A 13,695-nucleotide genomic window follows, 5' to 3' on the forward strand; every position below is an offset into this window, starting at 1 on the left:
CATGTTGGTCAGGCTGGTCTCGAACTCCTGACCTCAGGCGATCCGCCCACCTCGGGCTCCCAAAGTGCTGGGATTACAGGCTTGAGCCACTGCGCCCAGCCAGGACAAGATACTATTTTGAAGGGTATGTGCTTCCCAGATAGAGCATTACGAAGGGCTATTCTGGATGCAGCATCCCCTCTGCAATTGAATGTCCTAACTTCTGTTTATGCAGAGGACCCCAACAGGAAGCACCCTGAGAAGTTCCACAGTTAGCCATCTGGAGGTAAAAGATTGAGACTGGGGTTGCATGCACTGCTTTCATGGAGCATAATAAAACTTCCTTAATCAGCCCACAAGAAGTGTGTGATGTTCTGATGAACCTGCATTCCTAGAGAGTTCAGTGCTCCCCAGAAACAAGATCTTGCCTCAACTCTTCCAATGGAAAATCTTTATCAAGTGCAATCATTTCATTTTTCTATTAAAATCTACCTCCCAAATATAAACACTGCAATTAAGCTTTACAAACGGAATATCTGGAAAGGTGAATAGATGATCAATATGTACCTCAGTTCTTACCCAGGCTTGCCTCTCGTGGGCCTAGGCTTTGATGTAACCCACATCTGCTATTTACCTTGAGGCACTCTGTCATTCCCAGGGCTAATCACAGACTTAGTTACACACAAATCTTTGTGTACAAGGGAACATGAGAAAATTAAGACTGTTTTCCAGTCTTCCAACTGTGTGAAGGAGGCTATTGATGGGGAGTGAGAGGTAAAAGGGTTCCACAGGGCAGGACTCTGAGCTCATAGCCACAGTCTCAGCTCCCACATCCCCCCATCGCTGTGAACTTTCTCATCCCTACATAAGTTTACTCATGCTGTTCCCTCTGCCTGGAATAGCCTTTATCATTGTTTTTCATCTTGGAGGTGAATTCATGCTTCAAGGCCTAACTCAGACGCTTTTCTGGCTGACAACCCCTCTTCAACATTTCCAGTCTCTGTGAAAGACTGAAGTGAAAAATGAGTGAGCTTAATGGAGATTAAAATTATCTAGAAATGTAATTAATGCATTTATATGGTGGCATCTTTTTATGTAGAGGGTCTTTGTTCCCTGCCTTTATGTTGTGACTATGTATTTGTTTTTCTAACACAATGGCATGTTATTGTAGTGATTTCCAAACACCAGGCTTTCAAACACCACCTACAATTGTGTGTCATAACCATCGGCCACCTGTCAAATTATTTACTTACTTTAAATATATATGTTTTCCTTAACTTGATATTCTTAAGACTTATATACATATGTTTTAAAACTAAACTTTAAAATATCTATTTTAAATATAGCATCATTTGCCTTAAACAGAAGGTTTGCTTAAAAGCAAATTCCATAAAAACAAAATAGTATTATTAAATTCTGGATAGAAACTTCTGCCGGAAAGACTTTGGACTGGAGAGTCACTTTTTGGTTGTTAAAAAGAGAGGTTTTTGTAACACAAAGGATAAATGCTTGAGGAGGTGGATACCCAATTCTCCATGATGTGTTTATTTCACATTTCATGCCGGTATCAAAATATCTCCTGTGTCCCATAAATATATATACCTACTACATACCCACAAAAATTAAAACTTAAATGTAAAAAAATAATAAAATAAAGAGAGACTAATGAGCGCTAGGGAAGCACTGAAGACAAACTAGTGCCAAACTGAGACTTTCTTCTTTGGAAATTCAGGATCAGAAAGAGAATTGTAAATGGAACCACCTCTATACTTAAGTGATTCTTTAACGCCACATCTTTAACCAGGGGTGTTATAACCCACATTTTGAAAACTAATATGATAGAAATACTGCGGAACAGACAAGGAGACTGGGTTTGAATTCTATTTTGTGAGCACCTAAATGTGTCTTGCTTGACAAGTCATTTTTCTATCCTCCAACAGACCCTCTTCCTGGTCTTATTTTTCTTATAAAATGAGGAGGTTGGTTATTTTACCCTCAAGGGGTTTACGCAATTTTTACATTTTACCTTTATCATCATTTTTTTTCCAGACTTTCATTCATTCAACAAAATGTTTCGAGCTCATGCACCCGGAATTAGGAGCTGGGAATATGGCCGTGAGGAATCCATCCATGCCCTGATGAAGTTTATGATCTTTCTTTCCCCCATTATCAATCTTCCCCTTTTTAAACTACAGTGAATTGAATATCTATCTTACTTATTTCAAAAGACTTAATAAAACTAAAGATAAATGCAGCTTAAAATGTATTTAAACCCAGAACTTTCAAAAAACCCCCCACTCCTGACAGAACGCACAGCCACGGTCAAGAGTGCAGTGGCAGTTTCTCAGAAGTCCACTAGAGGGCGCGCACATTTTTTTATTCCCCAAGAAAGCGTTTACGTGGGTCCTGCCCCTGAAGTTTGGCATTGGTGTCTCTTTTCCCCACCTTCTACGCAACGTGGGGCAAGTGTGACGAGTCCTCAAGTTCTCTCACTCCACCAACCCACCCTTACCCCATGCCGTGACTTCTCCTCTGCCATAACGAAGAACAACTTTGTTCACACAACCACAACAGTTTCGTTTCTGTTTCCAGCATTTGTCCTTTTGACATTTTAGAAGAAATAAGATCCAAGATCGATGTTGAAAACAAAGCACTGATTTCTTTAGTGAGAGGATTTCTCCTCCCTATTTCTGTTTTCCCTAGTCGTGGGCGAAACGCTTCTTCAAGGAGTTAGAGCAGCTCCTTTGAGCAAATCTTCCTGGGGAATCACAGGAATCTTTCTGAGCAGATGTTTTGGAGCTGACATTAGGCCACTTGCTCAGCAGCATGTTGAGTTTTTGAAACTCTGTCTTTTCCTCTGAGTTTTATATTCTGAATTGACAAGTTCTTGACCTCAAACATTAGTTTGAGCAACCCATGACCAACCATCCTCACAAACCATGATCCAAGAGAAGCATCCAATAGTTTCCCCCAAGTTCTTTGCCCGGTGGTTGCCCTAGAACCTTATGCCTCACCCTTTATTTGATTCCAAAATTCCCTTACCTCCAAATGTCCATTCTGAGCTTTCCTTGGGAATCAGCAAAGACATTAATGAAATAAATTGTAAACATGCCCTATTGTACATGGATATGAAATTACCTTTTGGACTAACGCCTCTCCAGTTAACACAGGAGACTGGGAACATGGTTTTAGAAGAAAAAAAAAAGTTAGGGAGAAGACAGGGCCTCCTTGCCCACCCCACCCATGCTTTCTGTGAACCTTAGCCAGCTTGCCCTTTAAGGAAATGAACAATTTTTTCTGTGTGTGCACGAAAGGTGTCAGAAGGCTTCTGAGGCTGTAGCTTTATGCAAATATGCTACTCAAGAAGAAGGCTTTAGGGGAGAGTTATTTATATCCCATAGGCATTACACATGCAAAAGGTGAAACTGTGAATCTCTGAATTTCCAGGAGTGGATATTCTTATGATGAGCACATCCTTGCAGTTAGCTATTTTGGTGGCCATATCTCACTGTCAGATTTTTGCAGGCAGGAGACTACATAATCATTCCATGATTTTATAATGACCCTAGATGTTTCTCTCCAATGGGACCTCATAACCTGAACTCTTCTTGGGCTTTAGATTTACTACTACCTTGAATTTGTAGTAATAGGTGCATTCATTTCTTTTACTCCTAAGCAGGTACAGCACTTAACCATTAAAAAGTAATCTGGTGGCACGTTTATTGCTCTTTCATTTTTGTATTGACTCCTGGAATTAGCAAAGAAAATGACCTTTTCTCTAGGAATTATTGCCCTGCTCCATTGCTGGCTCACCCTGTCCAAAAATATAGACCATTCTCCCAATTGAAATATACATTAATCACTTCAGGAAATTGCTTCCCCCATTGGAAACTGATAGCTCTCATCGGAATGTTTCCAAAGCACAGCTGATGACAATTACGACTCACTGAAATTTCAGTTTTCTTTGATTGTGACATAAAAACTGGGACATAAATTAAAACCTAATTATCCTTTAAGGGTAATTGGGGTTATAAAACCGAGAGACTGTGAGTCAGTGTGTCAATATCGCTGAAGTACAGCATCTGTCCCCAAAACAGCCTTTCATATGAAATGCTTGTGGATAAGATTATCTGTGCACCAAGCATGTCAAGAGAGCACATCAAAGTGGGTGACAGACTTGAAGACATATAGTTAGCTTCTAGGACATCTTGGAACAATTAAAGTATGCTAAAACTGCAATGGGAAGTGGTTAAACAAAGCCCTGGCCTTTACCTGTAATGGTGCCCAATGTTGGAACAAGGAACTTAGCACCAAGACTCCAGCCAGTGTCTGACTCTCCAAACTTGGTTGAAGAGGTTCTTTCTCATCTGGAAGACAGGTGAGATCAGCTCTTTTGTTCCATACAATCTACATCATCAAAGTCCATAAGAGGATAGACATTTTTCAGAAAGGGTGTGATCCACAAAAACCGCAGAAAAGAAAAAGATTTGTTGTAAATCAAGTGCACAAGGAGAGCTTATTAAAGGAAGCCACAGATTATTCTTAAATGCAGGGATTACTCACACAGCTGCACATGTGGGTAATCCCTGCATTAAGAATAATCCAGGGCCACCTACCGGGCCACCTCTCGATGATACCTCTTAGTATACTCTTTGGGTCAAATCCCATCCACTGAAATTTCCCAACATGGTACCCCAAAGCCTCTCATGACACAGTTTGCCTCCCTCATTTTGGATTTTCCAAAATATTTTACTCCCCTATCTTCCCAGAGAATGTGTCACTCCCTCTCATTGTGCACTGTTCATGTTTTTAAAAAGAGCACATGCCCATCACATGACTGTGAAGTGTTCCTCTTTGTCTCTGACATTCAACTGCAAGCCCCTGAAGGGACTTGACCATATCTTCTTCCTCTTTGTTTTCCTAGGGATGTGTGTAGTTGGGCACATAGTAGAGCTCACAAAATGTTGCTGAACATAGTGCACCATTGACACAACATAATTCCAGATTTCTAACTTTGATTTCTGAAAGGTAAACATTGCTACAAGGTATTAACCACACAGAAGACCCAAACAAACCCAACCCCCTTCCAAAGAAAACAGGTTTGTTTGTTTTTTGTTAGGGCATCCACTTCTACAAACAAATTTCTGGCCCCAGGATAACATAAAGAGCCAGAGTAGGATTTCAAGCAGAACTCTGTTTTCAGTTGATGTGTCAGTCCCTGAGAGTCATGTGGGAAATAAAAAAAAAAGAAAAGAAAAAATTCAAGGTCCAGGTTATTTCTACCACTCCTGGGAAACCAGGCCTGGAAAGCTCTCTAGGGAAAGAGGTATGTCTGCTCTGGGCTTTTGCAACCTTATTTTATAATCCACTTTCTTATCTACTGCTTCACAAAACCAAAGGGAAATAGGTACACACTGTATCAACAAAAGATCAGAACTGAATTCTCAATGGCAAAGGCAAGTGTACATTATAAATAGCAAAACAGCTGGCTTGGACCATGTTGCCGGCCAGTCACCCAGTTGAGGGATTTGAATGACATCATAACCCTTGAGAGGGTATTGCTAGCCAGCTGGTGTTATTTAGAATACACAAAAATCAGAGAAAGAAAACATACTCTGGCACACAGACTCCCTGTCTCACACACACACACACACACACAGGTTTGAGTTATGTGGAAAATTCAAACAACAGGAAAATTGTTTGGCCCCCAGGTCCCCTTCTCCCAGAGTGGTGGGGTAGGGAGGGGACAGTGACAGGCAACCTAGTTAAAGAATAAAGAAAAATGTTCTATTTCAGTTGGTTTTTACAGCTTGGCATAATCTTTGCCTCATCGCAGGAGAGAAAGTATGAGACAGTGTCCTAAAGAGACCAATCGGATGCTGCCTGCCCCTCCATAGGTTCTAGGAAATGAGATCACTCCGCTCACTTGGCAACTAGGACAAGGGGTCACCCGAGTGCTGTCTTCCAATCTACTTTACCCCAGTCACTTCGGGGTTAAAATTTAGAGTTTGCTGGAGAGGGTCTTATCGTTCTTTCTTTCTTTTTTGTTTTATATTTTGCATTTGCTCTAGAATGTAAAACTGCTCTCCCATCCCCCATGTATATTCCTTTAATACTGGTAAGGTGTATGAGCAGACGTGTGTGTCTTCGTGCCCAGCAGAAAGTTAATCAGAAAACAGATCCTTATTTTCTATGGCAGCATAAGTATTTTAATGTCTGCTAACCCTGTCACTAACACACATTCTTTTAAGGGAAAAAAATGCTTCTGTGCTCTAGTTTTAAAATGCAAAGGTATGATGTTATTTGTCACCATGCCCAAAAAAGTCCTTACTCGATAACTTTGCCAGAAGAGGGAGAGAGAGAGAAGGCAAATGTTCCCCCAGCTGTTTCCTGTCTACAGTGTCTGTGTTTTGTAGATAAATGTGAGGATTTTCTCTAAATCCCTCTTCTGTTTGCTAAATCTCACTGTCACTGCTAAATTCAGAGCACATAGAGCCTGCGCAATGGAATAAAGTCCTCAAAATTGAAATGTGACATTGCTCTCAACATCTCCCATCTCTCTGGATTTCTTTTTGCTTCATTATTCCTGCTAACCAATTCATTTTCAGACTTTGTACTTCAGAAGCAATGGGAAAAATCAGCAGTCTTCCAACCCAATTATTTAAGTGCTGCTTTTGTGATTTCTTGAAGGTAAATATTTCTTACTCTTTGAAGTCATTGGGGAATTTTATTTAAATTGTGTACTGTTTGCTTCTGCCTAGAACTGTTATTCACTTTAAAATTTTCATTGTTTCGGAACTGGGAGTTATTTATAAATTGCTGAATATGCAATTCTGTGGAATCTGAAAAATAGCTCGGGGAGATGGATGCATTTGCACAGATATCTGTCTGAGTAGAAACTATTGCAAGGTACTTACGCTAAATCCTCCACTTCTGCAGGGCTTCCGTGGTGTCATTATAGAAGATTCCTTTAAATCCTGTCTATGGCTAAGGGCTATAGAGCGTGGATATGAACTTGGGGATTTTTTTCTTCTTTTGCAGGTGCAGATGTTTTATTTTTAAGACCATGTTCTTGTGCGTGTGTGTGTGTGTGTCTGTGTGTGTGTAACTCATCAGGACTTTATTTACAAGACAGGCTATATATGAAGAGTTATATTTTAGATGATATTAAAGCTTTTAAATATGATCTTTGGAGCTAAGGTCCCGGAACTCTGCACTTATGCTCAGAGAGAGAGTTAAAGTTAGAGTAAAGTGTAATTTGTTCTTCCAAAAAAGAACTCCTTGACAACTCTTGCTGACCTTGCATATTTGCATAATTTAAACAAATACATACTGTATATGGAAAGCAGAAACTTTCTAAGAGCTGCTCGCCCAACTTTTCTGTTTAGAAGAGGACTTTCATGGGCAGAGTTGGGACTTGGGGTTTTGTGTTGTAAAACTCTGATTTTATATTCGGTGTCGTGAAGTCCCTTTAGGTAAATCTGGCTGCTGCTGTCGGTGCACCGACTTCTCGTTTCCGATTGCTGGCTGTAGTTCTAGTTTCCATTCTCAGCAAAATTATGTCCTTCAAGACTTGTTTTTTTTTCAATATGCAAGCGCTTTTAAGCTGCTGTCACTGGCTCCACCGATTCAATTACCTGAGGGCTCAATTCATAAGACGTCTCTGCCACTTAGTGCAGCATTCAGTTGCTACTTTCAAACACTTCACCGCTAGGACTTTCCCTAGTCAAGTAAGTGGCTCTGGGAGTTAAAGATACACCCTTGTCAGGCACCTGATTCTGCTGTTCCTGAGATGCCAACACATGCAGGCCACCTTGCTTTCAAAGAAATGACGTCACTGTGCATACATACTATGTGATCTAGCAGCTGGAGTTTTTGTCTCCCTACTTAGGGGATCATAAACGAGGCTGTGGAACGTTATCTCTGCGTTAATTACAAGTTAAGAAAATTGTTTCCAAATGCACTTTTCATGCTGTGTATGCTGAACACTTCAGAAGTGGAGCTCTTAATAAGTTGTTACTTTTTTCTGTACTTGAAGCAGGAAGTGGTTTGAGGGAGCTGCGTGGTCTTTCACGTGTAATTCAGTGGGTAAAGGTGTCCTGCCCAGAGGCAGAACTCACAAACTGATTGTACTCTGAGTCTCAAGGTATTTCCAAGTGAGTGAGTCGGGGGAAGGGAGTAAGGGAGTGGACTGGAGCTTGGGTCACTATCTGGGTGGCTACAATAGGCATACAATGGAAATAGGTGGCTTGGTTGGGGAAAAAAGATTGACTTAAATCCCAGCTGTGCAATTTGTTCATTGTTTCAATGGACAAAAGGCAGTTTACTCAGGCTCATAGCGTACCTGCCTGGGTGTCCAAATGTAACTAGATGCTTTCACAAACCCCACCCACAAAGCAGCACATGTTTTTAAGACCTCAGTTTTCTATTCACATCGGCCTCATAATACCCACCCTGACCTGCTGTAAAAGACCTGGAACAAACAAAAATGATTACACCTACAGTGAGTATTTTCTTATGACTGTTGCCCTCAAATTTTACAGGGCATTTTCATTGTAGCCCAGACATCTGGAATCAATTAATATTCCATTTATTTAAAATTTCTATAAAAGAAAGAACTTTTAAAATTTGGTTTGTGAATGATTTTTGAGAAAGTGTTTTCTGATTTTTTTTTCTTTTTTTCTCATGTCTTTCTGATTCTCCCCTTTTTTTCTATCATATCTTTCCTTTCTCTCTATTCATTTCTTTGTGTTTGGCAAAATAAAAGGCCAAGGAAATAATGAACATATGGGACCACTTGTTTCACACTTTTAACTCCTAAGCAAGTTCGGTATTGTTTTCCCTTGTGGGAACATAATGTGATAAATTATCTGGTTCTCTGTTGGTGTACTGGACTGTTCCCTAAACTAAAAGAAAATGCACTAGAGGTTCTATCTTGTCCTAGAACTATAAGTACTGAGATTTATCTGACAATATACTCAGCAAAAAAAAAAAAAAAGAAAGAAAGGAAAAGAAAAATCTATTCAAAAAATATGAAATTCTTAAGTTCTAGAGATTTATATGTATTGCTGCACTGAAATGTGTTATACTAGAGCTCACTATTAAAAATATAGTTTTGACATCTAATGAAGTTTGAAATTCACTAAGGCTATAACTTGAGTAATTTTTTCCCTGGATTTCACAAAAACTGAAGAACTTGAAGGCATCTACCATTGCAGGTGCTTAGACTTCAGCATTGCTATAAACTCAACGAAGAAGGGAGGGGTGGAGAAATAGGATTTGGTAGAATAACATACTTTCTAGAGCTGGCCTATTCCCGCAGTGCGGGGGTATGCTCTGCAAGGTCAATCACAGGTTTGTTCTTTTGAAAAATGCTATGAGGTCCAGTTGGGTTGAATTTGTTGAGGTTTCTAATGGAAATACTGAATAGGAAAACCCCACTAATTTTACAACTAAAAAAAAGAAAAAAAATGAGAATTGGATGATAGCTTGCTTCTTCCAGTTCCAGTGTTTTGGGCTATGTAGGGGGGTGGAAGATTTCCATGTAGAGGTCCTGTTGAGAAAAATGCAGTAAATATTCAGTTGAGCTTTTACCTCCTCTTCTATTTTATGTCCATTATTTATGATCATTTGCAAATAGAGGGCGCTTTTCATCTTCAACTGCTTTACAACCATTAACTAAATATTTACATTTTGTTAACAAGAGACAGGGGTTTGGGTTTTTTTTTTGTTTTTTTTTTTCTTCAATTGCTGAGGTGAAGGTCTGACTACAAAAATGGAAATCTTCATTAGAATGATGGGGGAAATTTTGCCACTGATATAGAGTCATTAAACTGAGAGTCCTTGGAGGGCAAGGAGGGTGGTCAGAAAATAAATGACTGTTTCTTCAAAAGTGATGGGGTTGAATGGACCTGCCACTACTGTGAGGTTCAAAAAAGCCTCTTTTTATAATTATAGCTTCCAGAGTGACTCCACAACCCTTTTAATAGGGCCCCTCACCTAACACCCTGTCAGTGACTCTTCCCATGATGCTGAAAGTAGATGCATCTGGGAGAAGTGAAACAACTCACCTTGGGAGGCTTCTTGGAAAAAGCCACATCTTTGTGCCACAAGTAACAATATGGAAAAACTTAATGATTGCCTTAGCATGGTTTCTACTACTTAGAGTGAGGATGGAGACTTGAGCCACAGGACTGCTGCTTTTGGCAAGGCTGCCGTTTGGCTGTCTATCGTTGACTAAGTCATGCCAACCGGGGTCCCTTGGTATATTTTGCTATAAAATAGATGCAGTGACACATAAGTCCCTCCAAAAGATGAAGCCAGAATTCCTGTGACTAAAAATAAAATAAAAACACACAAAGGATTCTCAACATGTGTTGATTTGATATTGGACTTGAGGCCAGGGGCTTTAGAATGCAGGAGTGGCTTCTACTAGAGCCAATTTCATTCTTCGATTCTCATATTTTTTTCTGTTTCTGTTATTTTCTTCTATTTGTGGTTGTGTCAACTGCTGATACTCCCCAGGTAAGGAATCAGTCTCTCTCTCTCTCTCTCTCTCTCTCATAATAAGAGAGAAAAAAAAAAACCCTATGATGATATATAGTATTGTCTAAAGCCATTTTTTGGCCATAGTAAATTATTTTTAGTCAAAAATAGGGAATAATGTTTTGGTTAAAAATATTCTGCTCAATAATGAATGCATCTGTGGATGGCCAATATTGAGAGAATTTAAATTAACAAAACTTATTTGGCCCCGAATCTGTACTGAGCACAATCTTTGATAATTCAAAAGTCCTACCAGGGCCTCAGAGTGATATGGGATCCCACTGTAATAATATCATCTTTCATTTCCATAGTAAATGTTTCTAGATATTTTATCTCAATTCACTGAAATAGGAACCCATAATGAAAGGGTTCAGAGAGGACTCCTCCAAGGATCCACAGTAGCCAGGGGAATAAACATAGGTTGTTGGATGCCGAGACATGCTCCATCCACAACTCCCACTGGGTTCTCATGTACTTTATTGACTTCTGTGCTGGGTAGTCCTGATTAATGACAGTTGTGGAATCGTGGGAGTCAATGCACTTCTGTCCAGCCCCACTCCCCTTGCAAGGACCAAGGAAGAAACCTGACCCTCCCTCTGTTTCTTGGGCAGGTGAAGATGCACACCATGTCCTCCTCGCATCTCTTCTACCTGGCATTGTGCCTGCTCACCTTCACCAGCTCCGCCACGGCTGGACCGGAGACGCTCTGCGGGGCTGAGCTGGTGGATGCTCTTCAGTTCGTGTGTGGAGACAGGGGCTTTTATTTCAGTAAGTAGCCCTCCCTCTCACTGTGCTGCTCAAGTCTAACGTGTACAGCTCTGTGGATTTACAACCGCAGGGAGTGTGTGAATAACTGAATGACTGCCCGTGTCTGGCAACCATCCTAGGCCTCTGAGATTCCTCACCTTAAAGTAAGCATAGTGTTTTGGCGGGGCTTTGGCAGGTTTTGCAGATCTAGGATGGAATTTTCCTCCTTTACAATTCGTCTTTAACTACTTCCTGCTAAGCTTTCTTTCAACTATTATGATCTACCCTCACTATTTCATTCCTTTCAATGAAAGGATGGGAAAAAATAGCCCTGAGGTATTGATGTTTTTGTTTTCAAAACCTATAGTTGCACATATAAACATATGGAACACATGCAGGGCTGCTTTAAGTGCCATGTGATTTGGAGTAAACTAGTAAGGACTCTGCAGTCATGTGGATCTGGGAAAAAATATTAAAGGGCATATCCTAGATGTCCCCATTCAACATGAAATCACCATGAACAGACAGAAGGTGAACTCCACTTAAAGGCAGGACTGTTTGCAAATACATAGACTGTCTCTAAATACAAACTGAAATGCCATACGAATTTGCCCTCTATGCCAATTGACCTTGACTTTTTGTTGTTGCTCTCTTTTGGCATAGTTCTTCTCTGGGACCCTTCAATGATGTCACCATCTGCAAAAGGGTCTCTGACAAGTACAGGGTCACTTATCTCTTAAGTAGCTCTTAGGTGATTAGAAAGTCAACAGCCAGTGAAAAGTAGACAGCCAAGTCAAGGTGTGTAAATAATATACACAAGCAAAAGTCAATGATTCCTATGGGAACTGATCACTTAAAGAATCTAGCTCCCATGCATCTATCTCACTGTATAGGGCTGCAAAATATTTAAAGCCAGATGCTCATTCCTTATAATTCTTTGGAGTTTTAGAGAGTTCCAGGAAACTGAGCATGAGTCATTCTTAAAGGTTCATATCACTCCAGTGTAGACAGCTTACCTCAGTTACCCACTATGCTTTGAATAGCTCCTGTAATGACTCACACACTTGAAGTCTCTCTCATCCTTCCCAAATGTCAGCTTCTCCCTAGGCAGGTGGGGTATGTGTGTGTATGACTGGCAGGGTAGAGGGTGGCCTGTGTATACCGGTCTGGAGATCAGTAAGGGAGATGGGAAGGAAGAGGCTTGTGAGGGGATTGGTGGTCAGTACTTGCAGTGGATTTGGCAACAAATAGTTTTTAAATCACTAGTGACAAAGAATCAGAAGTACCTTCTACTATTTGAATAGGCAAATTCCCACTATTTGCTTCCAACCAGTGCTTTAATTGAATGAACTCATTTATTTTTCTGGCAATAAAGCAATTCTATCCAGTTCTCTGTTGCAGAGCAGATGAATGAGAGCATTGGGTGAGTGGTTTTCCAATAGCAGACTTGTTTTACCTTTAAAATACCCTGTGGAAGATAACTGTGGGACATCATATGATCCAACAGTGGGTCATAATTATTCTATAATTTGCAGCTACTGATATTCAGTTTTTAAAAAAATGAAAATGTGTTTCTCACTTATTATGCCCAAGAGGACTTTTATTCCCCTTGGTAATCCATTTGTGCAATTTCCTTTGATCCAGTTCACTAGGTAATTGCCAAGCCTAGAAGTGTCCTCTGTTACGTGCCAGGTTGAATTGTGATGTTCAACATGACATGCTCCAGAATTGCCATGCACAGTGCATGAAAACTGGATCCTTCTATGCCTATGATGTTTGCATTAAATGATGAAAAATGAGAATGGAAAAAATGATTGTTCCTAAGTAACGGTATGATACTTACATGTTTTTGCACAGATACTTAAGAACATTGGACAAATTAAATGGAAACCAATTTCCAGGTTCTCTTGTTCTGTTAGTGCAACAATCAAATTTCGCAAATTTTAAAAAATTGTGTCTGAATAACTTGTAAAGGAAATGTTATATATAGCAAATCTTGATGTTTACTGTATGACTTTAGCTAGGAAGTGGTTTTGTAAATCATATGTTGTCAGTATTGTCATTGAAAGCATGTGTGTCATGAGTTTTGCCTTCTAGAATTCCGTGACTTATGTTAATTCGACATACCCTCATGCACAAAAGTATTCTTGTTAACTTTCTAATCAATTGGACAATCTTATTTGCCCAAAAGAAGTTAATCCATTTAGATTATTTTAATTTAATTCAAAACATTGATGGAGCATCTGTTATGTGTAAGCATTGGATGAGATATGAATGAGATGCCTAGAAATGAATAAGAGATTGACCTTGACTTCAAGGGGCTTACAGCTGAGTTGAGTGGTAAGAGAAAAATGCAACTAAGTATTATTGTCGTAATAGAAAAATAACCATGGAGAATAGTTTATATCCTTTATGTTTTTCCTG

At 39.8% G+C, this 13,695-nt stretch overlaps 1 protein-coding gene and 1 long non-coding RNA gene across 7 annotated transcripts in view; one reads left to right on the forward strand and one right to left on the reverse strand.

Annotated features, from left to right (window-relative positions):
• LOC117089530 overlaps positions 1-3,244 on the reverse strand; it is a 231,079-nt gene extending 227,835 nt beyond the window's left edge. The window contains exon 1 of the long non-coding RNA XR_004439647.1: positions 3,118-3,244. This is a non-coding gene — a long non-coding RNA (uncharacterized LOC117089530). The remainder of the gene's footprint in view (positions 1-3,117) is intronic.
• Positions 3,245-6,342: 3,098 nt separating this feature from the next.
• Positions 6,343-13,695, forward strand: part of IGF1 (insulin like growth factor 1) — a 77,198-nt gene continuing 69,845 nt past the window's right edge. For 3 of the 6 annotated variants that reach the window (XM_033220874.1, XM_033220875.1, XM_033220870.1), the window contains exons 1-2: positions 6,343-6,669; positions 11,136-11,292. In XM_033220874.1, coding sequence (XP_033076765.1) covers positions 6,607-6,669; positions 11,136-11,292 — 220 coding nt within the window. In that variant the 5' untranslated portion in view covers positions 6,343-6,606. Of the gene's footprint in view, positions 6,670-8,091; positions 8,136-8,177; positions 8,483-11,135; positions 11,293-13,695 lie in introns of those variants that run through there. The other 3 variants (XM_033220873.1, XM_033220871.1, XM_033220876.1) reach the window with 3 other exon arrangements.

Source organism: Trachypithecus francoisi, unplaced genomic scaffold, assembly GCF_009764315.1.
Source record: "Trachypithecus francoisi isolate TF-2019V2 unplaced genomic scaffold, Tfra_2.0 Lachesis_group11, whole genome shotgun sequence".
NCBI classification, from domain to species: Eukaryota; Metazoa; Chordata; class Mammalia; order Primates; family Cercopithecidae; genus Trachypithecus; species Trachypithecus francoisi.